This window comes from Callionymus lyra, chromosome 1, assembly GCF_982586985.1.
Source record: "Callionymus lyra chromosome 1, fCalLyr1.hap1.1, whole genome shotgun sequence".
Lineage (NCBI taxonomy): Eukaryota > Metazoa > Chordata > Actinopteri > Syngnathiformes > Callionymidae > Callionymus > Callionymus lyra.
In genome coordinates, this window is record NC_141818.1 from 34,348,862 (window position 1) to 34,375,460 (window position 26,599).

Here is a 26,599-nt window from a genome sequence, read left to right on the forward strand (position 1 = left end):
CTAATACTTCGGATCAGCCGGTGACAAGGATTCGATCTCGGACTGATCTCAATGTTCACAAAAAAGGCCTTAAACTTTAAAAAATATATATTTTTAAGATGAAGACTGAAGTCACGACAAACAAAGCGTCTTTCCTAGAAATGCCTTGAAAAAAAAAAGAAGGTCAACGTCGATCTTTAACAACATTTAATCACAGCTCAATCAAAAATGGCTTCCTTTTCTTCCCGAGCCGGCCTCCAGGTGAAGTATGTCCGTCCAAGCATGTGGTGTCTCCACGTGTTGACAGACGTCCAGAGACACGTCTGCATGTCCTTATCTGCATCTGACCCGGCAGTCAGATCAACCTGCACATGAAAGAGCTGCTCGGTGAGTCAGGGAGTTATTTTAAAATACCGATCATGAGATTTTGCGTTTGTTTTTTTGTGTGATGTTACGAAGTGACCCGGTCATGGACGTCATCTTCAAACCTCACTCTAGTAGATTTATTACAGTCCTTTATTCATCAAAATGTCATATAATTAAATATATTTAATTTTTAATTACACTATTTATACAGAAAATAAAAGTTCCTTTACTGTCAGTAAACTTTCCAGGTTTTCCCCTTTCTCTCTTCAAAACATCTGATTTGTAACATTGATTATTAATGTGCAGAAAATGTATTGTTTATTTAAAGAAATTAAGATATACATATTTTTTTCTTTATAGCAGCATGTCCTTGAATGTCCTTGTTTTTTTTTGTTCTCGTTCGAGTGAATATTTATACTTTTTTATGATAAAAACATTGAGGATTTATTCGCCTTGCTTAGTTTTAATGATACATATTTCAAATGTGTCATTATTGCAAACAAATGTTAGCACACGATGCAATAAATAAGTGAAAATTTCCTATTTAAAACTTTTTTTTGGTTTTAAAACCTAAAGAAAATACATTTGAAAAATGTCATGAACTTATAAATAAATAAAGGAAATCTTAATTCCTGTGCAAATCAATCTTATTGTATTCACGATGACAGTTGAATTAAAAACAAAATAGTGAAACAATAGATAAAACCGATTTTCTTCAAAAGTTTTTACCGAAAAAATGGCCAACTGGGTTGTCATTAGGTTTCAAAATGATGATGTTATCTAGTCGGAAAATTGTATCTTTTCTACACAAAAATTCATAAAATATAAAAAATAAAATAAAGGTTTCCGCTTGTTGTGTTTGATCATTTTCTTTTATTTTCCGATAATCTACTTGAACGTGGACAATAATGCTTCAGCTAAAGCAAAGATTGAGTTTCCCACATGGGAACGGAAGAACTAGCCTCTCGAGTTGCCGGTCCATATGCCGACCGTCCCGAGTATCAATCACGACATCTTCAAAAAAAAAAAAAAGAAAAAAAAGGAAAAGCATATTGATTTACCAGTACTGCGTCATAAATCACAACTTTCGCTACACACTCGTCGGAACCATCGCACCAAATCAGGTGCTATTAACTCCAGATGAAATGACTCGGCAGAAAAAGATGGATGGTTGTGAAAAGACATTTATCAAAATACACTCTTTCTATTCTTTTTTTTTTTTTTTTCCTGCGTCATTTTTATTTCATGTTAAAAGCAGTTGCTTGGTGACCTCAGGAGTGGGACACATGTTCCTCCACTGTTAGCCAGGGGGCATACACAGGAACTCTCCAGCTATAAGAGCATTTAGAACCGAAAATGTGTCTCGGTCACTTATTTATTTACACGCACGACACGCGTGCAATGTTGACCGACTCCATGATGGTTTTTATTTCTCTTTTATTTTGAGGAAATACATCGTCTCGAATTGTCGTCTCGTCATCCTGAGTCGGCTGTTTTTTTTCGTTTGTTTCGTCGTGTCGTGCGTCGCTGGAGCCGCTTCTCGAACAACAAACGCTGCGAGCTTTTTGCAATAAAAGTACGGCATCTAATATTTATCACAATAGCTCAACCTTGACTCCGGGAATTGAGTCCAGTTCAGTCGATTTAGTGTGAAGATGGCAGGAGAGAGCTGAGAGCGCTTCGGTATTTTTAGGGGCTAGAAATTGCTCAGAAAAGCAAAAGAAAAAAAAAGAAAAGAAAAATGGAAATCAACAGCAGATGCTTCTTGTTTTCATGATCGAGTGTGTTTGTCTTAAAATAAAATCAAAAGAAGAGATAACAAATGATCCTCACAGAGAGACGACTAGTGTTTTTTTTGTACTTTTCCATGTTTTCATTTTGACTTTCATAATTGACATTTTTTTTTCTTAATTATGGTAAGACTAACACAGACGTGTCAATTTCGGTCATTTTATGAGGTCGCTCGAAATCGAATAAGATTAATCTTCATTGTTGAGGTCGAATAAAGATGATTAAGATAACATTAGGAATACATATTATGGATGTAAAACTGAACTCAATAAGTTAAAGGAGAAGAAACAGATATGATGTCATGAATGTAACTTGTTAGCCAGCAACATAGATTGAATAAAATGATTAAGTAATTAAGTGAAACACCTTTGCTAAACATTAGCTTGATTTATTAAATATAGTTGTTTTTTTCAAACTATGATTTTCATACTTTGTATAAGACCAGATAAAAACGATTCAAGTGATAGAAGCTGGTTGTTTAAAGTATAAAAAGTCTTAACAAAAAGATTTTCAATCCCCTAATAAGGTAAATACACTGGAGATAATGATTCTTATTATGACTAACTTATCAGCCTAATACAAGCTTGGAAAACTGTCTTCAAGACATTTTGAAGCAAAAGTCCTGAGCGTAATTATGTTTATCACATTTACTTATCCACATATAATAGTATTCTCTCTGATTGTATTTCTTATCACTGCTTGTATGGTAAAGGAATGTGGTGGTCCTAAAGAGTAAGCGCCACCTCTGAACTCATTCAAGTTTTAATTTGATGTAAACATTTGGCGTAAGAGAATTGATGGCTTTTGAAACTATAACGCAAGAATATAACAGCGAACTAACAGCTCTGCGCTTCATGTAAACTCTGTGCTCATCTTTCCCTCCTGCATACAAGTAAAATGCGTGACTTTAAACCAGATCTGATTTCTATTCTTGGGATAAGTAACAACATTAATGCAGATTCCAAAACTGAAACCTTTCATAGTTTCATGATAGTCAAAATTGAATATAAAAAACAGTTTAATACCCTTAAAACAAAACAGAATGACAGATAAAAAGGAAACTTACGAGAAGGAAATACCACTTTTGTTCCTCATAGTACGAATATAGTGAGTAGACATTTACCAGATAACCCCAAAAGCGGTTCCCCGATTTACTTCATGTAAAGCAAAATGTGTTATTTTTACTTTCCATTGCACAGAGTAATTTCATTTCTGCAAACTTTTTATTGGTTATTTTTCGGTGGCTTATTTACAGTGGATTTTTTCTGCAGTACATGCTTCCATATAGCAATGAGTTTAACTTTAATTGTGTTTTTTGCTTTGAACCTATTGGTTTAGTGACTAAAAAACTTTTTTTTTTCCTAATTATTATTGGTTAATTCGAGAAACACCAACAAACCTTTTTTTTTTTGCTGAGCAGGAGTCACATGGTCTTGTGAGTTCACCTCTGAATGTCAATGTTTATGTCAAGGGCAAGCCCCGCTCAAGAAAATCCTTATACACACATAATGACGTACTTTGTGGTCATGTGCAAAAGATAGAGAGTTTTACCACACGGGATAAGAGTTGTGTATTTTTGATGCACTCTGACTTCAAAAACCACCCAATCCACCCATAATCCTCTCTGTTCTTAGCTGAGGAATGTGGCCTCCTCTCTATATATAGGACCTTTATATGTATATATATATATATATATATATATATATATATATATGTATATATATATGAATACTGTATATATATTTATATATATATATATATATAATTGTATCACATAATGGGGATCTTTTTGCAATACACTTGAAGATATTGGCTTTAAATAATTCATCCAAAACAAGAAGTACCCTAAAATATATATCCCTCTATTAAAAAGCAATCGTTCCTCGCTCTATCCTTGCGCTGTCAGCCGTGATGAGATGATTTGGCAGCACTTTTCCTCGGGCAAAAATGGCAAGCCTCATTAAATTTGCATTGGGGTAAAAGACAAATGTGCTTGAACACACAAAGGCACATTAAATAACATCTTACATGCTGTTCTACTCTTTTTTTTATTGCTATAGTTCCCAAAAGAACGAGAGGTATTGAAATATTAATTTGTTTCATGTACACGTAACCTTGTTTTTGTTGTCTTTTTGGGTTTGCGTCCCTTAATTCAGCGTATCGTTAACGTTGTCGGTTGTTTTTCTTTCCGCCTGGATGAGCCTGAATGCTCCAGATTTTGTTTCAACAAGGATCTTGATATCTTTGGATGACTAATCTTTTCTTTCTTTTCTCTTTAATTAGATGATAAATACCCATAAATGCCTCATGAATTGAGTTTATCTCTGGTTATTAGGGTCAAACCAAATGGGGAACTTAGAGATACATTCAAATTGGCTTTTTTTCTGATTGTATAAGAAAATATAAAACAATTTAAAGTTAAGAAATCTCGAAAATTTGATCTAATCCACCTTGTTTTTCGAGGAGCTTGGGTTGCCTTTTGAAAAAACATGTTCGACAGACACATTTTTTCTTAATCTTGTTTTGGTTTTAATAAATGAATATGACTTCTGAACCCACATTTTCTTAGAAAAAAGTTTTCATCCAGATCCAAACAAAAGGGTAGAAAAACCACACAAAGGTTGGAAGTCAAGAAACCTTCTACCTTCGACCGTAACGTTGATTCGGTATGAAATCATCGTAAAATGTGTACGGCGGCGCGGGGAGACGACGGGAATATGCCTGCGAACTCGCATTAGGACGATTAGCGAGCGAGATGGTCGGAGGACCTGCAGTCCACTGTGTGCTCCAGTTTGAGCGTCTGATCTGAGCCGAGCAGACAGGCGAGAGCAGCCTGCCCCAGAGTCATGTAAAATGCAAAGCAATACACTTCTCTATTAAAACCTTCCTGACGGCAAAGCGACGGAGCACAGATACTCTTTTTTTATTTTTGCTTTTCGTTAGGATCAGGAACGAGACGTCTGGATTACCGGTGAGGGATATAAAAATAACCTTGAGGATTGAATTGTGGATTCTTTCCTTGTCCCAAGGATTCATCAGCGGGTTTGTTAACCATCAATCTGGCACCTTGTCGTTCCAATTTGTCATTTGGTGTGTCTTCCACAACACTTCAGAGTGCACTCTTAAGTGTACTTAACTCCAGCAACTCTGCATGTACTTGATCCATTATTAAAACCTCCCAACAGACTATCAACTTTTCATTCAGCCCGCCGCCGGAATCCGCCTCTTTGAAATGTTCTTCCGCACTCATCCGAGTCCCTAACCCCAAACGACACTTTAAAACACTTAGTTTGAAACTGCCCCTCAAACGCAGGACAAAATATTTACTTCCAGACATGGGATATTTTCTGTCCGACAACATCAGCGGGCTTTTGTACCTTTTGAGTAGCGAAAGAGCCGGGAGAAGTGCAGCCTCTGAAAAGCCGACTCTCGGATGACGTGTTCTTTTATCGTCGCCAGAGGAGTCTGGAGACGCTTTTATGAGTCACGCACGTTATTGATAGACAATCCTGGCGCTTGGAGGTAAAAACAACAAAACAGCCAGTTCTGCTCTGTGAAAACTGAAAGTGTTTAGAGTAAAAAAAATAGAAACTGAAAATATTCTTGTTTTGTTTGATTAATAACAAATGTACATAATTGAAAGGTTTTTTTTTTTCTTCCTGGACTTGTCGGGTGATTGTAACTCATCATTGCATTGAAAATGACCATTTCATTTTAGGGTTATAGACTTGCGTGGATTTTGAAGTGCAATTGTTTTTTTGTGTGTAATTTCTAGAGAAAGTAAACTTGGACTGTGTCCCAAATTGTGTGCTTCTGAACAAACACTTAATATTTTGAGTGCACAAGTGTGTCCCGATGAGCAGTGTGCAAAAATGTAGTGTGCAATGAGCACTCAATTGGTGCACTCAAACACTCGGAAAATTGAGTGTGGATCGACTTTCCGTCCTCAACGGCCGCCATCTTAGTGACGTCGATGACGCTAAACGAAAGCTATGTCACTGACGACGCGTCTTCAGAGCAGATACCGGCGTAAATGACTCCAGAAAACACAAATCTTACCACAAAACAACCCAAATAAAATTATAACACAATGAAACACAACTTAATAACTTCTTTCAATTGGAGAAAAGTGCTGTGTCAGCGATGTGTTTCAATGACTGGTTACAATCAGTGTTAAAAAGTAGTAGAAGAAGAAGCTGTCAGTGTGTAGCAACAGTGTTTTGATTTGAGACAGTACTACCCTGTTGAGTTTGAGCACTGCGAAAGTAAGTGCACTGTCCTAAAGTGTACTTTAAAGCAGTGTACTTAGAGAAGTGCACAATTTGAGACCCAGCACTAGTGTAAGTACCATTTTGGTCCTGGAACTTCCTATTCAAAGAAATGGCAAACAAACGTTTCTTTAAAAGCTTTTTCATGGGTGAACAAAACTTCAATTGAGCGATTTGATGACACTTTGTACCAACATCAAATACTTATATTAAAAAGCACATTTTACTTTAATCTTAAAGGAATGTTTTTCGGGCTATATGTGACGACGACACTGATTGGCTGAGCCGTGTCCCATGCCGTTTACTGAACTTATGAGTAATCAATACATCTCAACTGTTTTTGTTAGACCATCTATTCATTTGCCTGTTAGTTGCTTAAACGTTTATATTGTATCGTACGATTAAAAGTGGTTTACAAATGTAATTTACTTACTTCTTATTTCCTGAGCCCAGAAAAGTATTAAAATGTGTTTAAAATAGTAAATCTTACAAGGTGCTGTCTGTTTTTTTGCCATCAGTTAGCAGCGAATAAAGCGGTGTGAAAAGACATGGTGGGGGGGGGGGGGGGCAATCGCACCACAGCCCTCCTGGGCCTCGGACCCCTAATGTGAAAGCACCCTGAGTCTTGTAGCACATGATGAGCGACATGGAGATAAGCCCTCTACACCTCCTCCCCAATCTCTCTTGAAAATAAAAACATCAAGAAGTTGATCTCATTTTCATAATCAAAGAAAGCACTGACTCTCCCGAGGCTTGTTCTGCTCGTCTATATCGGGATCGTACGATTGTTGTCTTCTGCCCCTTTGCACAAAAAAAAACGCTCGGTCACCCCGAGCTACTTATTTATCAGTCTAATGTTCGTTACTGTCAGGGACAATATGTTCTCTCACTGCCGCCGTCTGTTGCAGTTATTCCTCATCCAGCCCCAGAGCTGTTCTTAGTCAGCTCAGTGTCCCCAGACACCTCTCCACTGACCAATGGAGGGCTTTAACTATTCATGGCTGTGAGTGGAAGTGGAAGCTTTCGTACAAGTAAATTAGGCAGCGGGGGCGAGCGCGGCACTTCGGGGATAACCACGTGTTAAGGCATTTGGTAAATGCTGACTGAAGCTTGAATGTTGGATAGTTTTCCTGAGACACCAGAGGAAGAATCATCCCTGAATTTTTTTTTCTTTCTGAAAGCCTGGTCCCAGCTGACACTAGACAAATGGATCATGCTCTGGAACTTCCGGACCAAAAGGAATTTCTTCACCTTTTCTGCTTCCACTCACTTGGGGAGTGATTTCACACCATTAACTTGCTCCGCCACTGCTCCATTAATATTTCAACCTCGCAATCTATATTCATTATAAAACACATTTCTGAATGCAATAATGCGGTTGAGAAGACAGATGCTTTTATTTATTCATCTCTTTTGATTTATTTTTTTATGGTACTACGTCAGTTACTATCTGTATTCCCTGGTTGGTAGTAATGGTTTGATGAAGCTTCATGATGCAGTGTCGTTATGATGACGGTCTCTGCTCTTCTTTTCTTTGTTTTTAAAAACTGTTCCAGTGAAACATCACATTATTTTTAAACTGATGGCGCCACATACTGACCTCCAAACAACATGACAGTGCTTCATGAAGCTTCACCAACCCATCACCACTGTTTGGCTACTATCTAAGATCATGTAGGGTCCTTGTCAGGCTAGGATACATTTCCAGAGTTACTTTTTAGCATCAAAAATGTGTAGTACACATACTTTTGCTGCTAACCATGTTTTATGTTGTTGTTTTACTGTATTAAACTGTGTTCTATGAATCTTCTAAGTGTTCCTGCACGGAACGTAAGCACCAGAGGAAGGCTAAGAAAGCATGCTGTCCCTAGTTTAACAGAGGAGCACTGGGTCAACCAATAGGGGCTTAGTCACTAGACTTTTAACAACACTGTTTACCACGGGCGCGTCTTTGCTTCACCCTTATGCTGACAAAATTGTGGCCTACCATCGCTGTGTACCTGAAGCCCATAGTTTTCAATGTCTTCATTTATTTATATCAGTAAGTATTTACTTGTTAAGCGCCATTCTCAGACCAGGGTCACAAAGCACTTTAACAATCAAAAACAAAAGTTAAAATATATACTTTAAAAGGCCAATACATCATAGAGACAAACACAGAAGCCCCAAGAAAATGAAGAAAAAGCACAAATAAAAGGTCTTAAGATCAATGTTCCCTCTAAGCTACGTGCATGTGCAATTGCGCACAGCTTATCGGGTCTCCACGCACAAAAAAATCTTGTTTGCACAGCAAAAAGATCCAACCTCGGATTTCGATTTGTCATTATTTTAAGCAGATGACATTTGTGAGCAGGCAGTAGCAGTGCATTTAATATACTTTAGGGTGCGGGCGTCTGGTTGGGCAGCGTTGCGGGGTCCTATTTGATTTGAAGACCAGCATGGACCAGAGTTGTCAAGCGTGACGCTTTGATCCATTCTCACGCCACATGCTTATATTTACCAATGAAATACTCTTGTTTGTTTTTTAATGGTAATAAACGTTGGCAGCCAATGCAGAGTTTTAAGGATTGGGGAAATGTGAGTTCTCCTACTAGAGCGGGTCAGAATTCTCACTGCAGAGTTTTGTATTAACTGCAGGCGAGACAGATCCTTCTTGTTTAGACACCAAAATAAACTGTAAACTCTAAACGAGAAGACACAAACTCATGGATTATAAGCTCCAGATCATGTTGTGACATCATTTTCATTAGTTTAGAGATTTTTCTCAGTTGAAGGAGTTTCTAATCAGTCACAGGTTATGTCGATTCTCTTGCTTGAGACCAACACAGAGACTAAACATACGTTATCTAACTTGGGTCTAAGTGGACCTATAAAGACAGTGGACCTATAAAATTTGTCTTGGTAGCACAGTAAATTCATAGAGAAGCCATTGCTTGCAGATGATCCCCTGGTCCTACTGAAGTGACGAGGAATCACCTCAAATGTTTAAACTCCATAAAATGTATAAAAATAAACAGGTGTTTAAGAACATAACAAAACCACATTCATAATACATTTATAATGAAGATTTGCGGGAAATTCAACACTTGCGCGAGGGCAACGTTTCTCTTCACCGTCAAGACCCACGATCCTAGAAAAGGCAGGTCAGAGCCGGCTGGTCTCCAGGGGGTCCCTCGACCGTCGTTTTCCACAGAATCATGCAGGTTCAAGCAAGAAAACACGTGCTCATCTGGTTTGATCTGGTTGACCGAAACCTGTGGAACAAGTACACACGGGAAAGCCAAGTGGAGGTTTTTTTTATATTTGCCGGTGGTTGTGTCCCGAGATGGACGACCCCAACGACCCAACAAGCAAGTGAACAAGAAACGTTGAAATAAAATCAATTAAATGTAGCCGCCTGCACGTCACAGATGAAAAGAAACAAACATTAACTCATTAAATAGTTATATAAAATGTGCATACAATGGATAAATGAAATTTATTAGAAATTAGAAATTTAATCAAAGTGTAAATTGTTGTTATTGTCGACTCAAATTGAGATTACAATCATCGAAAATAAATCCAATTTTCCTTCGATCTTTGACAATCCAGGAGGTGTAAGTGACGACAGAAACAACACCGGGCTCCTCTGACGACTAAATCTATGTTAATGGACCCGTATTGACAATCCGACCACACGGCGTATCCCGTGTCTCAACGCCGCCCCTGTGTTAGAGATAAGTGTGACTCTCCCTCCTCGCCACTCACACGACTCCCTTCAGACTTCAGAACATCTTTCCTCAGCCTCCTGTTCTTCTGCTTCCTTCTCCTCTTTCCTCTGTTACCCCCAAGACCCCCCTATCGTGATTATTGATTGGCCAATAATGTGTTTTCAGCGGTAGATTAATGGCACATTATCCTGACGGGGGTGTCTGAGGGGACAGGACATGAGGGAGGACGTCCGACACTGCGCCTCTTTAATTGATACGCGTCTCTCGCGCGTTCACAGACTAAAAGCTATCTTCGCTGTGCTCAACTCTGTGAGGGTTTGACTTTTTCCACCGAAAAGAACTTAACAAACAAAAGATGATGAAGAGTTTATCCGAATATTGACTTATATTAAGTTTTGAAATAATTATTTAGGAGTTTAATCCAGAATTCCGAGCTTCTGTGACTAAATGAATCATCATTTCATCTACTACCCTCAATTGTATCGCTATGCAGATCAGTTGTTGCAAGTGAGACGAACGCAGACGACATTTTGTCACGTAAAGAGAATAATTATTTTTGTTATTGTGGGTACAGATGCTGTTTTTATCTTAGTTGTTGATTTATTAACCCTCAGGACAGCATTTATAACTTATTTGTGTGATCACTAACAAGTTATTTTGGATTGTTGCATCCTGTAAACAGACTGGCGTCCTGTCCAGGGTGTCCCCCGCCTCTCGCCCGAAGAAACTGGGATAGGCCCAAGCCACATGAATGAATGAATGAATGGATGAATGAATGAGTGAGGATCCATTTTTTCTCAGTTGCTATTGGGTTGTGTGAGTGATATTTTGAAATCTACTGGGGTCCAAATTTAATTTCACTTTTGATGAAATCAACGATATTTCAAATGCTAAAAATGTTTTAAATGATGTTGGGTAAAAAAAATAAGTATGTGTATTGGTAGTAGTTGGTAGTGATGAAGCAGTGTCATTATTTTCACAGTCCATTAGATGGCGGTCTCTGCACTATTTTCCTTTGTTTTGAACAACTGTTCTAATGAAACATCACATCATGTTTAAACTGGTGGCGCCACCTACTGACCTCTAAACAACATGACACTGTTTCATGAAGCTTCACAAGCCCATCACTAGTAAATGGCTTCTGTTTGGTGAAGGTCTGCTCTCGCTAAGGAGCTTTTCGCCCGTTATGAATTCTTACTTGGCTGCCATGTTGGCAGCGTTCCTTGCACATTCGACTCCTCTCACTCCATCAAGCCATTCAAGTTACTCCTCAGCAGTATTGTTGCCGAAACACAAATAAATCAACTTATCGCAAAGATCTGAATAAAACACTGAAACAAAACTGTAATTCAAGATGAAATTGATCATCACAAGTTAAAAAAACAAACACATCCTATCCAGTTGTAGTAAGTGGGTTAAACACTGGCGCCATTTTTGTGTCGGAAAAATAAAAACTATTGTTGATCTATGTTTTACAGCTTGTATGGTTCAACAAACAATTAAATCATCATCTCCATTTGTAAAATAACCCTGTTATCTCAGGGTCACGGTGACCCCTGTGCCTGAAAACAAATGTTTGTGGTATCTCTTGTGTTGTCTATTGATTCCAGATATACATATGCAGTGATGGAGGTCGTTCACCTTTGACCCAGAGACAACACAAGGAATACCTCAAACCACATTTGTTTTCAGGCCTTCGGGTCACCTTGACCCTGAGGTAACACAAGGGATACCTCAAACCACATTTGTTTTCCGACCTTCGGGGTCACCTTGACCCTGAGGTAACACAAGGGATACCTCAAACTACATTTGTTTTCAGGCCTTCGGGTCACCTTGACCCTGAGATAAGACAAGGGATACCTCAAACCACATTTGTTTTCAGGCCTTCGGGTCACCTTGACCCTGAGATAACACAAGGGATACCTCAAACCACATTTGTTTTCAGGCCTTCGGGTCACCTTGACCCTAAGATAACGCAAGGGATACCTCAAAATACTTTTTTTTTCTGGCCTTCGGGTCACCTTGACCCTAAGATTACACAAGGGTTACCTCAAACCACATTTGTTTTCAGGCCTTCGGGTCACCTTGACCCTGAGATAACGCAAGGGATACCTCAAACCACATTTGTTTTCAGGCCTTCGGGGTCACCTTGACCCTGAGATAACACAAGGGATACCTCAAACCATATTTATTTTCAGGCCTTTGGGTCACCTTGACCCTGAGATAACACAAGGGATACCTCAAACCACATTTATTTTCAGGCCTTCGGGGTCACCTTGACCCTGAGATAACACAAGGGATACCTCAAACCACATTTATTTTCAGGCCTTCGGGTCACCTTGACCCTGAGATAACACAAGAGATAAGAGCCTTGTTTGGAAGCACCAAGTTTTTGGCATGACACCAGCAGTAACTCGAACATTGATGAGCTTCTCTCTAATACCGCATCACTTGTAAAGTTACTGCTATGCCAATGTCGAGAAGTTACTGGAAACAATCCAATCAAACACAATAAAATAGCAATCGTGCACTTACTCTGCACCCATAAAGCTCTGCCTCTTATATATAGCCCGGTGTAATGCCGCAAATTAGGCATTTATTCAAATGTATTTATCTCTGCTTTCTCACTTAGCGGGCTTTGGATTTCTTTTTTGGCCGCGGTCCAGCGAAGTCTCAACCCGCTTTATGCTCCCTCTTTCCTCTCGTCCTTGCACTCTCTTGGCCTTTTATCTCTGGATCACTGGCTTTTATCTGATTTCATCCCCTCTGCCTTCTTTCAATTTCCTCCAGCAATTTGCATTATGGAGAAGAAGGGGGGATGAGGAGGAGGAGGAGGGGGGAGACTAAATGAGCGGATCAATAGGCCATCAAACAGTCTTTAAGTGTGACACGTACAGACCTCCTGTCTCAGGTTTCCTCCCCTAACTAATAGCCCTGTTGTTTACTCCGCCGTGTGCTGTGTCATGTCGTTTGAGACTCGGGTTGCCCTCGGGTGGATTCGGACACGCTTCAGGAATCTCTACTTCTGGCTTCAGCATTTATTTTTTTTGGTGCGACCACAAAAAAAAAAAACGACAGAGAGATTTATGAGTTTTTAATTGAGACGTTTATTACAACAATTCCAGACCAAATTTGTATATATTTTACATAAATATCAACTCTTTGTTTTTAAATATACTTTTTGCATTTAATTTCCCATGAAGACACAAAAGAGTCAGCAGTCCAAAGATATTCTGATAACAGAAATAGAAGATTTTTCAGATTAAAAACAAAACTTAAAGCAAAGTCAGCAGTGGTACTGAATATTTCAAAAATAAGGATTAACACGTTCAAAGATATATTAAATTTAACAAGACGTAATTGCGTTGCAATACAACAGAAGTTAACAGAAACAAATACGCGACAAATACTCACCTGAATCCCGTCTGAATTCTCTGCGAATGAGAGGTTACAAGAGCGGAGTCCGTTGTGACTTAATAATGACTCCAGCCAGCTTTAATCAGGCCCCGCTTTGTTTGTACAACAAGTCCCTTGGAGGCGGAGACTATGGGGTGACACACATCGATGTTTGACCGACAGCGTTGGGAGTAACATGTTATTAAGTGAAGCAATATTCATTTCATAAAAAACAATAACAATAACAAGTTGCAAATAAAAGAACAAAGTGCAAGGGATGCCAAAGTGCAAGTATAAAGAAATAAATCCAAAGAAAAAAAAAAGAAGAACATGTTACAGTTACTACATTAGTTTTTGCGGTGATTTTAACAGTCTCGTTACTTCACACTTCACACTTTAATGAATTTTAATTTAATTTAATTTAATTTAATAATTTGTTATTCACTTGTCAGAGAGTAAGTAAGTAAGTAAGTAATTTTTATTTGTATAGCGCTTTTCTAGACCAGGGTCACAAAGCGCTTAAACAATCAAACAATATTCAATAAAGTATATACTTTAAAGGTCAAGATACAACTGATAACACAACAGGAGTTCCAGAATATCAAGGGTAGAATATATATATAGAATAGTAGATGAGTGTCGTGAGAAAGGTTGATGCTTTCACCCACGTTGGCATATATTGAATTCTTTATAAGAGGCTTCTTATATTCATACACGATAATAAATAGAAGTTACTTTAGTGACTCTTAAAATAAATCCACAGTGAATGTGTGAACGAGGTAAAGACTGGAAGAAAAGAGCCTCGTTGACATCAATGATGCATTCAATGACAATAGGATTTCCATGGTACGTTCAAGAACGTATGATATATTAAAACCAAACGCGAAACAGTATAACTGAACACTGTATCACTTCAATGAAAAAAGTAACATACAGAAAACACATGTGAATTGATGATTTTTGTGAAATTGTTACTTTGAACACTTGATACAATTTCGTTCAATGTTATTGTTTTTATTTAATTGGTTTGTGTGACCAACATGAAATTATTATGAAAAAAGTTACCTTTGCGTAGGTTTTGAAATAAATTGAGCAAATATTGGTCTGTTGAGACTCTCAAAGATTTTCAATCTGTATTTGCCGCAAAAATGATGTTCTGTATCCCTGATTCATTTGATTTTATTTATTTTTGTTTATTTCATCTATATTTATTACCTTTTTTTTTAATGAATCACAGCATCTAAACTTAAAATGGTCAGTACACTGGTCTGGAAAAGCGCTATATAAATAAATATTACTTACTTACTTACTTAGACTTGGCAAATATTATTTTGTCCTTCTCTTACAAATCACTTACTTTACCTAGCAATTAGTTACTTTGAAAGTAAAGTAAAACTTTAGTGACCTTTGTATAAAAGTATTAATTAATTAATATAACTATATTATGACTATCGTACCAAACACTGTTGATTAATCACAGAGTGTGTGCGGTTATGGTAAACAAGATTTAATCTCCAGAAAAACAGAGTGTTTTCAGTGGGCGGGGCTTAAACACATCTTTAATGTAAATATTTCAGTTTAAAGAGAGTTTTGTACAAACACATACTGATCAGTACAATAAATGGTCCAAGATCAATTTAAGAGAGACTTAAATTGACAGATTACTTGCCCTTTAAAAATCAAACTTCACTCATTTTTCTACTCACCCTCATGTCGACTGAGGGTTGGGATTATTTTACTTTTTTACTTTGGGAGTAATCTGTTCCTTTTTAGAGTAGTTGGCAAAAATGTACATCCATTTTAACATAAGAGAGTGAGTAGAAAATGAGTGAAGTTTGAATTTAAGTTGAGCTATGACTTAAAACTCCCAGGTTCCAGTCCGTGGTGTCAGATCTTCTTCTGCATGGTAAAGTTGACCTCTCCAGTGATCCATTGCACCTGCTGAGTTGAACTTTCACAACTTAATCGATAATTTATTAATTGATAGCTACGCAATTCTTAGTTCGTCTTTTACTCTATTCTACGTATGTGCTACTAGTTTTCTTCTTTAACCTTTGTGAGTGTCTCTGATTTCCACTTAATGTTGTGTTTCCCTTCGTTGTTTTTTTCAGTTAATTCTCCTGGTTTTGGTGATGCCCTCGTCTCTTCTTCTCGTCGGTTGTTTTGTTGTCACCTCACAGGTCCATAGATTATTAGATCACTCTGTTTACGTCAAGACTCCCGGACATACTTCGGTCAAGGTAGTCCTTTCGTAAGTCTCAATTTTATCCCTAGTAATCTTCTGAACTCTCTTTCATCCATTTTCCCAATGAGAGAACGACCAAAGGGGACACTCTGGACTGGCTGTCAGTTCATCACTGACCTCTCAAAGTTCGGCTAAGCTCTCGACGGCATTTTTATCACAACCTAATTCATATCAGAAAATGAATAAACGTCGTTTAGTGGCGACTGCACAGCTGCTTGTTCAGGGACAGTCTCTCCCATCGTCTAGGGTGGTGACCTTTTGTCAGATGACTGGGAGAGTTGACCAGAGGTTAAAGTAACAGGCGAGCTAAGAGAGGGGCCCTCGTCCAGTCATGCAGAAATAAAAGCAGCCCGGGACTCACACGGACACACACACACACACACACACACACACACACACACACATGGTCACTCTCTGTCACTCTCCAAGACCTGAACTTCTTCACCGCTGACCGGCTAGACCTCGGCTTTGGAGGAGCACGGACCCGTGCAGGAATACAAACGTAATTGTAGGTTCTCCAACACAAACACGCCGTCATCAAACGGCGCTGCCTGCTCGCCCTCCCTCTCGCCCTGTCCGGCCGGGCAGCCTCTTCCGCGGTGTCAGTCGGCTTCAGTGCACTGATCAGCTGTGACAGGACAGGAGGCACAGTTGTAACGGCACCAAGAAGACTGTTGGGCCAGTAGTGCCTGGCACGGGACATGTCTTCAGACGACTTGTTAAACGGGACGATAAGAACCCTTAATAGTATTTTCCTACAAAACCCTCACTGACTCCTGAGACTATAATCATCCAATAGCAAAAACAAAAACATTGTATTTTCCACTACGCTACACATTTTCATAAGAAGTTGTTTCTTCTTCTTTTCTACTAATCCTGAATTCTCTATTGCCAAAATAACCTAAACAAGACCACCTTTCTCATATGTATTTGCTGAGTTGGTTAGCTTGCTGGCTAGCAACAAGTAGCGCAAAGAAGGAAGTTGTTTGCAAGATTCCCTGTGAGGTATCCAGTGACAGCAAGCTCCTTTGGAGTATTTCCCGATATATTTTCCGTCGCTTTAGATCTGCTACATAAGGTGTGTTCACACCAAGTGTGATTTGGTGACACAAAACAAACAAAATCTAAAAAAAAAGAAGTGGTTGATTGTTTGTCTCACTTGTTTGTTTACTTTCCTATATTTAATAGTCCTATAGCGTTACTTTTATAAACCATATTGTTGTGTTATTTGCATGTATGTTTTTGTTAAGTTGTACACATGTATATATGTAAGTAAGTAATTTTTATTTGTATAGCGCTTTTCCAGACCAGGGTCACAAAGCGCTTAAACAATCAAAACAATACTCAATAAAGTTTATATTTTAAAGGGCAAGATAAAACTGATAACTTGTGGACATGTACTTTTTATACTTCTCTGCACTTTACAACTTGAGCCAAATGCAAACGAAATTCCGTTCTGTATACACCCTGTGAGTACTTCAATGACAATAAATGATGTCAACGTCGAAGTCTATCTTCAAAAAGAATTGATTAGAATCAAATCTTTCTGAGAATATTTTTGATGGATCAGTTTCTTATTTTACATCAGTAATCAAAATACCCAATTTATTTTCTGGAGGATTTTATATTTCAACTGACTGAGAAGTTGTGTTTTCTGAAAGTTAAGAGGTCTGTTTTTTCCTTAAAGAAAAACACACACTTTATTATTCATTTGCTTTTATGTGCAAAGCCAACCTAATTTTATTTTGTGGATTCATTTGATTCTCTCCCAGCGTGCTTACAATCAATTTGTCCTCAACAGTGATTCTTATTTATGAAAAACTAAACAAATCCATGTACTTTTTATTGGATCACATCTGTATGAACGAGTCGGATCCTGGAATTTTTTATCAATTTTCCCTTCTGAGATTTATCCATATTTTAGCACATGTTTACAGGCATGTGGGGACGGAGACGTCTTTCAGTTTGTAATCTAAAACTTTTTTTAATGCTCTTGCTGAAAAGTTCCCTTTTCTCAGCTCCAATTTAGCGTAAACAATGTTTGCAAGTCTATAATCAAAAACCACGGCCAGCCACGACTGAGAAGTCAACGCTAAATTATAGGAGACTAATGATAAGTTTTAGCTTAAACTGCTAAAACTACTAACACATACAAAACGCACTGGTTTGGGTCTTTTAAATGGGAAAACCTGCTTCAATGAGTAAGTTGGAAGTTAATATAATATTTATCATAACATCTTAAAAACTATTTGGAGGCTTTGACCATAAAAATATACTTTGATCGTCTTAAATTTGTTTATTTACCGTTGAATTTTTTTTGATTAAACCTTGAAAATTTTCCCCTAGAATAAAACATGTTTGAATACAGTAATAAAATGTTAAATTACTGTTAAAAATGGTTTGATTACAGTTGAAAATTAATTGTCTTGTTGTTTATAATTGTGTGGATTACAGTTGAAAACGTTTGTTTTCAGTTAAACATTCTAAAATTGTACATCATTGACTGTATAAAACAAAGGACCAGATGAGGTCGAAATGAATTGATTCAATTTAAAGGTGTATATTTACATTTAAAGAATCTAATCCGACAGTACTTTTACAACAATCAGAACACAAATGAAATAAGTTGGTTAGTCTGACGCGTCGGTTTTTCGCTGACGGTGGCACTTATTTTTGCCACAGTGCTGAACAAAATAGTGAGGATGGGTGAATCTTTTTTGTCTTGCAATCCCCTTAAGAGATTGTATATTAAGAATATGATGTCACATGGAGGACGATTATCTGACTATTTAGACCTGCATGGAGATTTGGTCGTCTTGCATATCCAAGCAAAAAACAAAGTAAAATTTTGGAGCAACATCTGGCACAAGAAAACAGCCATAATCAGTCGTGAACTCTTACTAAACACAGTCATAAATCGGTTTCCTTCAGGTGTTCTTACACAGACTTTCGCAACACAGGACATGATGGGAAAACAGCCTTAATAACCTCATACTCAACTTTTTTGTCACACCGTGTCATGCATCCTCACCATAAGAAATGTCACTGGGACCAAAGTTTTACACAATGGTCATCACAAACACAAGATCCCTCCTCAATGAAAATTATTTTATGGTGCTGCCTTTCGAACTTTGATCCCGACAGACTTTTGTGACGCAATTTTACAAGAAAAAAACAAGTGCAAAATAACTACAGAAAACAGTGTGCTTTAAAACGCAAGTACTTTAGTTGGTGGTCATGTTTATCGTATCAGAAAACTTTCAACAAAACGACACTTTCTACCCTAATAGAGCGGATTGAACAAGACAAAAGGCGCGTTTCATTTGCGAGACCGAAGGAACATCTTGATTCCGGTCATGACAAGCCGGCCTCTTTCAACTGTTGTCCGCAGTCTGAGGTACATTTCCCTCAAATCTTCCGCCAGCACGGCTGACCTGACACTTCCCTATTATGAACGAGGCCTGGCCTGGCATCAGACGAGTGCGAGCACAACTTCTCTTTGTGTGAATTGTGCTGATTCTGGTCTATACGGAGCAGAGTGGCACCATCAAGGAGGAGGAGGAGGAGGAGGAGGAGGCGTGATGGAGAGACACTTTCTCACACAAGCTTCATCAACCACTTCCTGTCTGCATTAGTTCCCTGAGATGTTTCCGTTGCACATGAGGTACTCTCAGGTACATGTCATACCCCAGTGAATTTATGAGAGGTTCTGACAACTCAGACTTTCAGGCACCCCTTTGGAAGAGAGTGGTGTTGTCAATTACACCAAAAATATATTCGCTTTTTCCACATCTTCGTATAAATCAATGCACAACTTCTTCCTCCGAACCTGATCGATGTTTTAAATCCAAGACCCTCCATTGTTTTTAAAAAAAAATACACTTAACTTATACTGACTTTCAAACTCCAAATACATAAAACTAAAGGAAATCCATCAAATAATTACTGAAAATGTAAATAGTTTACCAACAAAAACACTTTTAATTTATTGTAATTTTTGTTCTCTAATATAACGGAAAAATATCTATAATATTGATGTTAAAGTTGATGAAACTAGTGTTGACAATTGTTGAGTTGATTTTTAAAAGTATTTTTAACAACAATATAGGTTTCTTTATTTGATTTACAATTGTTTTTGCGTTGTATATCTATAGGAGAATTTATTACAGATAAATAGTTAAATCAAAATGTGTTTAATATTTGAACTTAGAATTTTGTTTCATTTTTACATCGACTGCTATAATTTATATTTTAATACTTGCTTTAATCACATCACAGTCGACGAGGAATAACAAAGAAATATTTGCGTTGCTTTATGTTTTTTCTACAAGATTAAAACTTTCACTTGAAGTACTTTTTCTCTGCACCATTTCACCATTTATTATTATATCATGAATATATATATATATATATATTAAAGAAAGAAAAAAGAACACAGTTATTCCTCATATTTAAATAATGATTTTTATATGGTAGTCTTAATATCCGTTAAATTGCACGTTTTTTAAGTATTAAAAAATTCAGACTCTTTAATTTGAATTAGACTAAAAAAATATATAAAACATTCAGTGCTTAAGAAATACATCAAATATTGTGTATTGATCGACAAAATTAAATTATTTCCAATATAATAACCGTTTCAAAAATGTTTACGCCGTACACACACAAAACCCTCTGACCAATGAAGGAGTAAGTATTTGTTTGAAGAGTGAAGATGTTTAATCGAGTAAATAGTGCGCCAAAATGTGAAATAAAATAAGAGTATAGCTTTATATTTCTTTTAAAAATTAAAAAAGATAAAACGAGTCATGCTTGCAAACGGAAGTAAATTACATTCATTTAAATACAGATAGTCTTTATAATACAATAAATGCATGCAAGTATAATTTCTTTGGTGGCTAAAGCTGCTAGAAATGCTGTTGTCGGGTTTTTTAGAGAAGGAAAAAAAAAAATTAAAATAGGATTAAAAATAAACGAGTGGAAGGTGATGATGACAATCTAGGTCACAGTCAAATGGTTTGTATGGCAGGTCCGTTACAAGGCCCTTTGAAATAAAAACAATAAAAAATAAATAAGCTTTGTAATGTGATATGAAACTAGTCCTCTGTCGTCCTCAAGGGCCGCTGTCTAAACATGGGGGGCCCGGTGGAAAAGGGGGGGGGGTGTAAGGGGGGTCTTTCATAGGTCTCTTTCGTAGAGGCTGAAGTACTTGCTGGCGTTGGAGAAGCAGAGATAAGGCGCGCTACTCCCCGGGTACACCACCGGCAGCGGCACCGGCAGGAGGCATCTCCCCAGCAGGTTGTTCTCCTTGTACAAGGCCGGCAGCTGGCCCATCACCACGGGCTTCCCCGTCACCTCGGGGAACTCAGTCACGGGCCCGTCCAGGTCATTGGAAATCTGCCGTTTCAATTTATTCCTGCGGTTCTGGAACCAGATCTTCACCTGGGTCTCCGTCAGCTGCAGCGAGCTGGCCAGACACGCGCGCTCCGCGCTGCTCAGGTACCGCTTCATGTCGAAGGTAGACTCCAGCTGGAAGATCTGTCTCTTGGAGAAAATGGTGCGCGTCTTCTTCTTGGTGATCAGTTTGTTTTTCTTGAGCGCGGCGCCCGGCGGTGTCGGGGACCCGGCGGGGAGTCCGGCGGGGGCGGGAGAGCTGCTGTCGTCGCTGTCCCCGCTCTCCTGGTCTCGCCCTGGCTCGCCGGGAGAGACCAGCTCCGGGTCTGACGCCCGGGTGCAGTCCGTGGTGTAATCTGAGGGTGAAAACAACGAATAATGACGATTATAAATGGATTATGGGTGTTAAAATCCGGGTGACGCGACACCCATCATGATAAATGTTAGATCCAGAGAGTTTACAGAACTGGAAAAAAATGTTTTTAATGTTAAATATGTTGCTCACCGCTTTCCTGCAGCCGCCTCTCCGGGTGTCCCGGGTGACTCTGGACCGGGTCATCGCTCGGAGCCCACCTCCTCCCGCTCGTCTTCAGGTTGAGAATGTTGTCGATGGTGAACTTCAGGGAGGCGGCCGGTCGACATGGCGCGTCCACTTTACTCATATTCTCGGTCCCTCCTCGTCGTCGCGACGACGGTTCTGACGTTCCCCGGCCGGATGGTTTTGGGTTGTACCGGAGGGTTCCTCTCTCACCATAGCAGCCTCCACCGCCGAGCAGACGCACCAGGAGACTCTGTGGCTCGACCCGGGGTGCGCACGCCGGATGGAGGAGCGCTAGGGCCGCTGCGATTGGCTCAGAGAGGGGCCCTGTGGGGACCAATGGCACCCGTGACTGAAGGAGGGGGGTGGTGGGATTGGAACCTCCCACTCTCATCCACGCGTTCTCCCGAGCCTGGAGCCTTCAGTCTGCTGCAGCCCCCCTCGCTGGCCCCCAACCAGGAGCAGCTTCATGCCATTAAAAAAAAAACCCACATCGCCTATCGTCTCTGGAATCGAACCAGCAACTTCTTTTGTTTATGAAACATTGATTAAGATAATGATGCTCTTGAAAACCGCAGCGACCTGTACTGTTGTGCGTTTGCTGTAAACAAGGAGCAACACAATGACGAGGACGGTTATTATAAAAGCTATATAATTGTTATTTTTTGAGTCAGTAATACGGTAAAAACAAACACAAAAACAAACAAATCAAAGTTAGTTGCACATCTTTCTTGACTACAATGAAGCGCTTCATTACATGGCTTTATTTGGCCATCATTTTATTGTCTATCTTTCGTTTATATTTATATAATCAGACTGTTTTAGGTCAAACATATACTTGGATCCATAACAGAGGACGACAATAACTTTAGGGGCCACATCAAAAGTTAGGACAAAAAAGAAATGCAGTCCATACTATGATGAGGAAACTACAATATACAAAAGTAAAGGACAAATATATTAATAAAATATTATATATATATACATGACAACTATTTATTAATATGAATAAAATCATGAATGAAACACTGATCCACGTCTACTTGAACAGTTTTAATGGACGCAAAAATACAAGTGTCAAGGGTTTTTCATTTTCCCACCTATAATATAATCCCAGTTATGATTCCTCAAACTAAGCTCAACTTTATTTCTCGTTTATTGTGAATTATCGTCAGTTAATCTTAATATTAATCTTCACGAAGTACTTTATTTTTCTAGTTTGACTTTCTCTTTCTACGCCATGGATCGTAACTTAGCGCATCCTTAACAAGAGTTAACACACAAGGAAAGAAAAGAGAAGCACATAGTTTTATTCATAGTTAAAATTTGTTTTTACTATGCTATTTTTTAAACACTGAGTTCATAACTCAAGTATTATTTTTGCTTGTAGGATCAGTAAACGTGATTGTTTAACGTCGCATTTTGACGGTTTTTCAATCCATTAAAAAAAAAAATCCAACGATAAAAAATAAAGTTTAACTTTCTTGCTTCATCTTTAAAAAGTTCAAGTTTTAAATCTTAGTTTATTTCGTATTTTATTCCCCCTATTGATTTACGTTATTTGAGTTGTACATTCATCTAGTGGCTGAAATATGAGTAAAAGTGACGCAAAATACATGTTATTATTGACAATAACTAGACTGAAAATACGTTTTAAAAACAGAAATACACAGTATTGTGAATACATTTTTCAAGTTAACTTTTCATATTAAACGTATCAACTGAAACTGTGTTGAAGAACTACGGAATTCCGTCAAATGTTTTTTATAAATATAGTATTGCATTATAATATATATTTTAAAAGTGTAAAATATTAGGTATTTAAGTAAATACGCATAGGACATGAGAAAGTAACGAGACATGATTGTGCTTATATTTTTTATTCATCTATTCGTGAAAAAAGTGACAAAATTTTCAAAACTGCGTGGATTTAAATACAAAACTTTTTTGTTTGCAAAAATACGTGTTGTTTTTTTCGACAGACATGAGCGGCTGTGGGAAGAGAGTCTTTGGATGAAGTCTCCTGCTGGTTATTGCACAGTAGAAGGTGAAGGTGTTTCAGATAAAACTGGTCATCTGGGATCTCAACAGACTCATGGAGTGCGCGAAGGACGACAGCGGGTAGTTGAGGGAGCTGGAGAACCCCACCAGCGGCGGGGAGACCGGGTGTCCGCTCAGGCTGAACCCCAGACCCGTCGCGGGCGCCGGCCCCTCGTGATAGAGGATCGGAACCCTCACGATCCTCTGGGACGAGTTCGGTACGTGCGCGGCCTCCAGGTCCGCCGCCAGCTGCCGCTTCCATTTATTCCTGCGGTTCTGGAACCAGATCTTGACCTGGGTCTCCGTCAGGTGGAGGGACGCGGCCAGTCCGGCTCTCTCGGAGCTGCTCAGGTAGCGCTTGAGGTCGAAGGTGGACTCCAGCTGGAACACCTGGCTGCGGCTGAACACAGTTCGCGTTTTCTTCTTGCGGGTGGAGCCCGGTTCAAAGGTCGAGTCCCGCTCCGAGCGCGCCTCGTGAGAGCCCGGCGCGTCCTCGTCCGTCAGGCTGATCCCGTCCGCGGTTTTCTCGTCGCTGGCGTCCGTGACGGTCTCGGACATCGCGGGGGAGTCTCGGTCACTGCAGTGGTCATCTGGACCTGAGGGGTCATCCAGAGCGTTATGTCACATTCAAGGACGCATTTTTAAAGTCTGGATCAACAAAAACGGTTAGATTTATCCTTTATTGGATCTGCATGTCAGGAATATTTGAACAAGTTTTGCCACATTTTACTCACTGTGCATGGGGTAAACAACTCCGGGATTCCCGGGTAAGCCTCCGCTGAGCTCCGGGATGGTGAAGCTGCAGACGCCGGGGGGCGAGGCGTGCTGCCCGGCGTGCGGCGCGCCGAGGAGTCGCCGGTTCGATCCCGCATCCCCGCTGCCTTTCCCGAGGAGATTCTCGATGAAAAACGACGACGAAGAAGTGGTCGATTTCGGCAGCTTCTCCTGCATCTTTGAATTTTTTTAAACAGGTCCCAAAATGAAGGGGGTCCGGTTGGGATAAAGGGGTGCCCGGCGAGGCATCGTCCGCGCGGGGGAGAGGAAACGGTCCTGCTCGGGAGAGGAGATCCGGACAGAGACGGTGGCAGCGGTGCACTGGGACTCGAAGTCAGAGGCTCGAAAGCTTCCAGCGATTGGTCGAGCGCATGGGCAAATGGGGTTTTCCTTGGAAAGGAGGGATACTGTCTCCGTGTGCGTGCGTGAGAGCGTGTCCTCCCGCGTGCTTGCGTTTTTTTCTCCACACACACACATAGGCCTCCAAGCAGCAGGAGAAGAGCCTCGATCTTTATTTAGGTCAAATTGACAAGAAATCAAAAAAATAATAAAAAGATACCACCAGCGCCTCTGGGGGGTCGCGACCCTGCTTTACGAGGACACGGAGGAATGTGGCGTATGATTTAGGGGTGTCGGTGGAGGGGTGTCCGGTGAGTGCGGAGAATTATATCATCAGCGAAACAATAATAATGATAATAAATAAAAAATTATATATTTTAATAATTATTATTATTATTGTTTCCCAGTGAACAGTGACTGGGAAAACAATGATAATAATAATAAAAATATATAATTATACTTTTTTTTATTATCATTAACATTATTATTGATGTTGTCGATGGCTCTGGTTTTAAACAGAGCACAACTTAACTAATCCAAACTAACCAGAAAAAAAAAAAAAAAAGATTTTATGGAGAGATAAAGTCATAAAAAACATTTGTCTCGTGTGTAGTGCAAATATTACTCTATATAAGTAAACTAAAAATGGAGTGTTTGATGTTTTATATTGAATTAATAGGCAACTTAAATGCTATAAAACGAAACATGCAGGTCATTTAAGTTTAATTTGTTTAAAGAATAATATATGCCATTAGGACATAACCTACAATCTTTCCTAATAGCTGCACTGAAGCACAGACACAAATACAACACATTTTTAGTGAGAAAGTCCATGAATATTTTGGTCAAAAAGGTCCGTGTTTTTGCGTGATCTTAGTTCTTCACATCATTCATCAGAAACTATGTTCGGGTTAGTTTTCCATACGATCGACAGTAATACAAAATTAAAATACATTAAAAAAAAAAGCAGTAGTTTCAAAGAACTTAAAAAAAGTACTTTCAAAACGAATCAGAACAAAACCTTTGCAGTAACATGATCCATTATATTCCACCGTTACTGTTTGATATAGTTTTGATGGTCACTTGTTAATTTATTAAATTGATTGTAGCAAAAATAGTGTTAAAATACAATAAAACCACATTAAAGTATATTTATTTGTCACTTCTAAATCCCCTCATTCAAAAGTTTATGTTTGTGTTTGATCACACACTCATAGGGAAAGTCTAATGGAAAATTAATGACCCCATTAACTCACAATACACGCAGCATCAGGAAAACGTTTGTGTATAAAAATAACTTTTGATCCTTTTTTTCTTCATCAACTTCATTATCAAATGTTTTTATTTATTTTATTTTATCCATTCGATTGAAAAAAACAAACAGCTTTTAACCTAAACAATGCAATTTGTGACCCCCAAAAAAAAAATATATATATATATATATATTTTTTTTTTATCATTATTTATTACCTCTGCTATGGAGCTTACACCTTTTCTGGTTTTGGTTTGCAAACAACATAAATTGTGTTATTTGTTCCCCTGAAACAAGCACCTTGGCAGAGGAATGCTCCGTCTCAGTGCTTGGTAAATGCTATCATAAGTCTACTTCCTGCAGCGGACCATGTATCACCATTAGATCATCGGTGGGATTTAAATAAACGCTGACAGGCGTCTTTACCCTTTTCCGTGGAAATGGCAAGACATTTGAGCTTTTTATTTCCCTCAATGGAGTCAGCGGCCCTGACCTTTAACTCGGGTC

At 38.9% G+C, this 26,599-nt stretch overlaps 2 protein-coding genes across 2 annotated transcripts; both read right to left on the reverse strand.

Annotated features, from left to right (window-relative positions):
• Positions 1–20,682: 20,682 nt before the first annotated feature.
• Positions 20,683–21,811, reverse strand: hmx4 (H6 family homeobox 4). Its single transcript, XM_087783229.1, has 2 exons — positions 21,655–21,811; positions 20,683–21,505 (listed from the first exon to the last, which is right to left on the reverse strand). Exons 1-2 carry the CDS (start codon positions 21,809–21,811, stop codon positions 20,934–20,936), a joined length of 729 nt encoding a protein of 242 aa, XP_087639355.1. The 3' UTR covers positions 20,683–20,933.
• Positions 21,812–23,687: 1,876 nt separating this feature from the next.
• hmx1 (H6 family homeobox 1) lies at positions 23,688–24,678 on the reverse strand. Its single transcript, XM_087783243.1, has 2 exons — positions 24,462–24,678; positions 23,688–24,323 (listed from the first exon to the last, which is right to left on the reverse strand). Exons 1-2 carry the CDS (start codon positions 24,676–24,678, stop codon positions 23,746–23,748), a joined length of 795 nt encoding a protein of 264 aa, XP_087639369.1. The 3' UTR covers positions 23,688–23,745.
• Positions 24,679–26,599: the final 1,921 nt, after the last annotated feature.

Coding starts and splice junctions, on each gene's coding strand:
- hmx1 (XM_087783243.1), bottom strand. CDS start 24,678: ATGCAGGAGAAGCTGCCGAAATCGACCACTTCTTCGTCGTCGTTTTTC. Junction 24,324..24,461: donor AGTTGTTTACCCCATGCACA/GTGAGTAAAATG, acceptor ATGACCCCTCAG/GTCCAGATGACCACTGCAGT.
- hmx4 (XM_087783229.1), bottom strand. CDS start 21,811: ATGAGTAAAGTGGACGCGCCATGTCGACCGGCCGCCTCCCTGAAGTTC. Junction 21,506..21,654: donor GAGGCGGCTGCAGGAAAGCG/GTGAGCAACATA, acceptor TTTCACCCTCAG/ATTACACCACGGACTGCACC.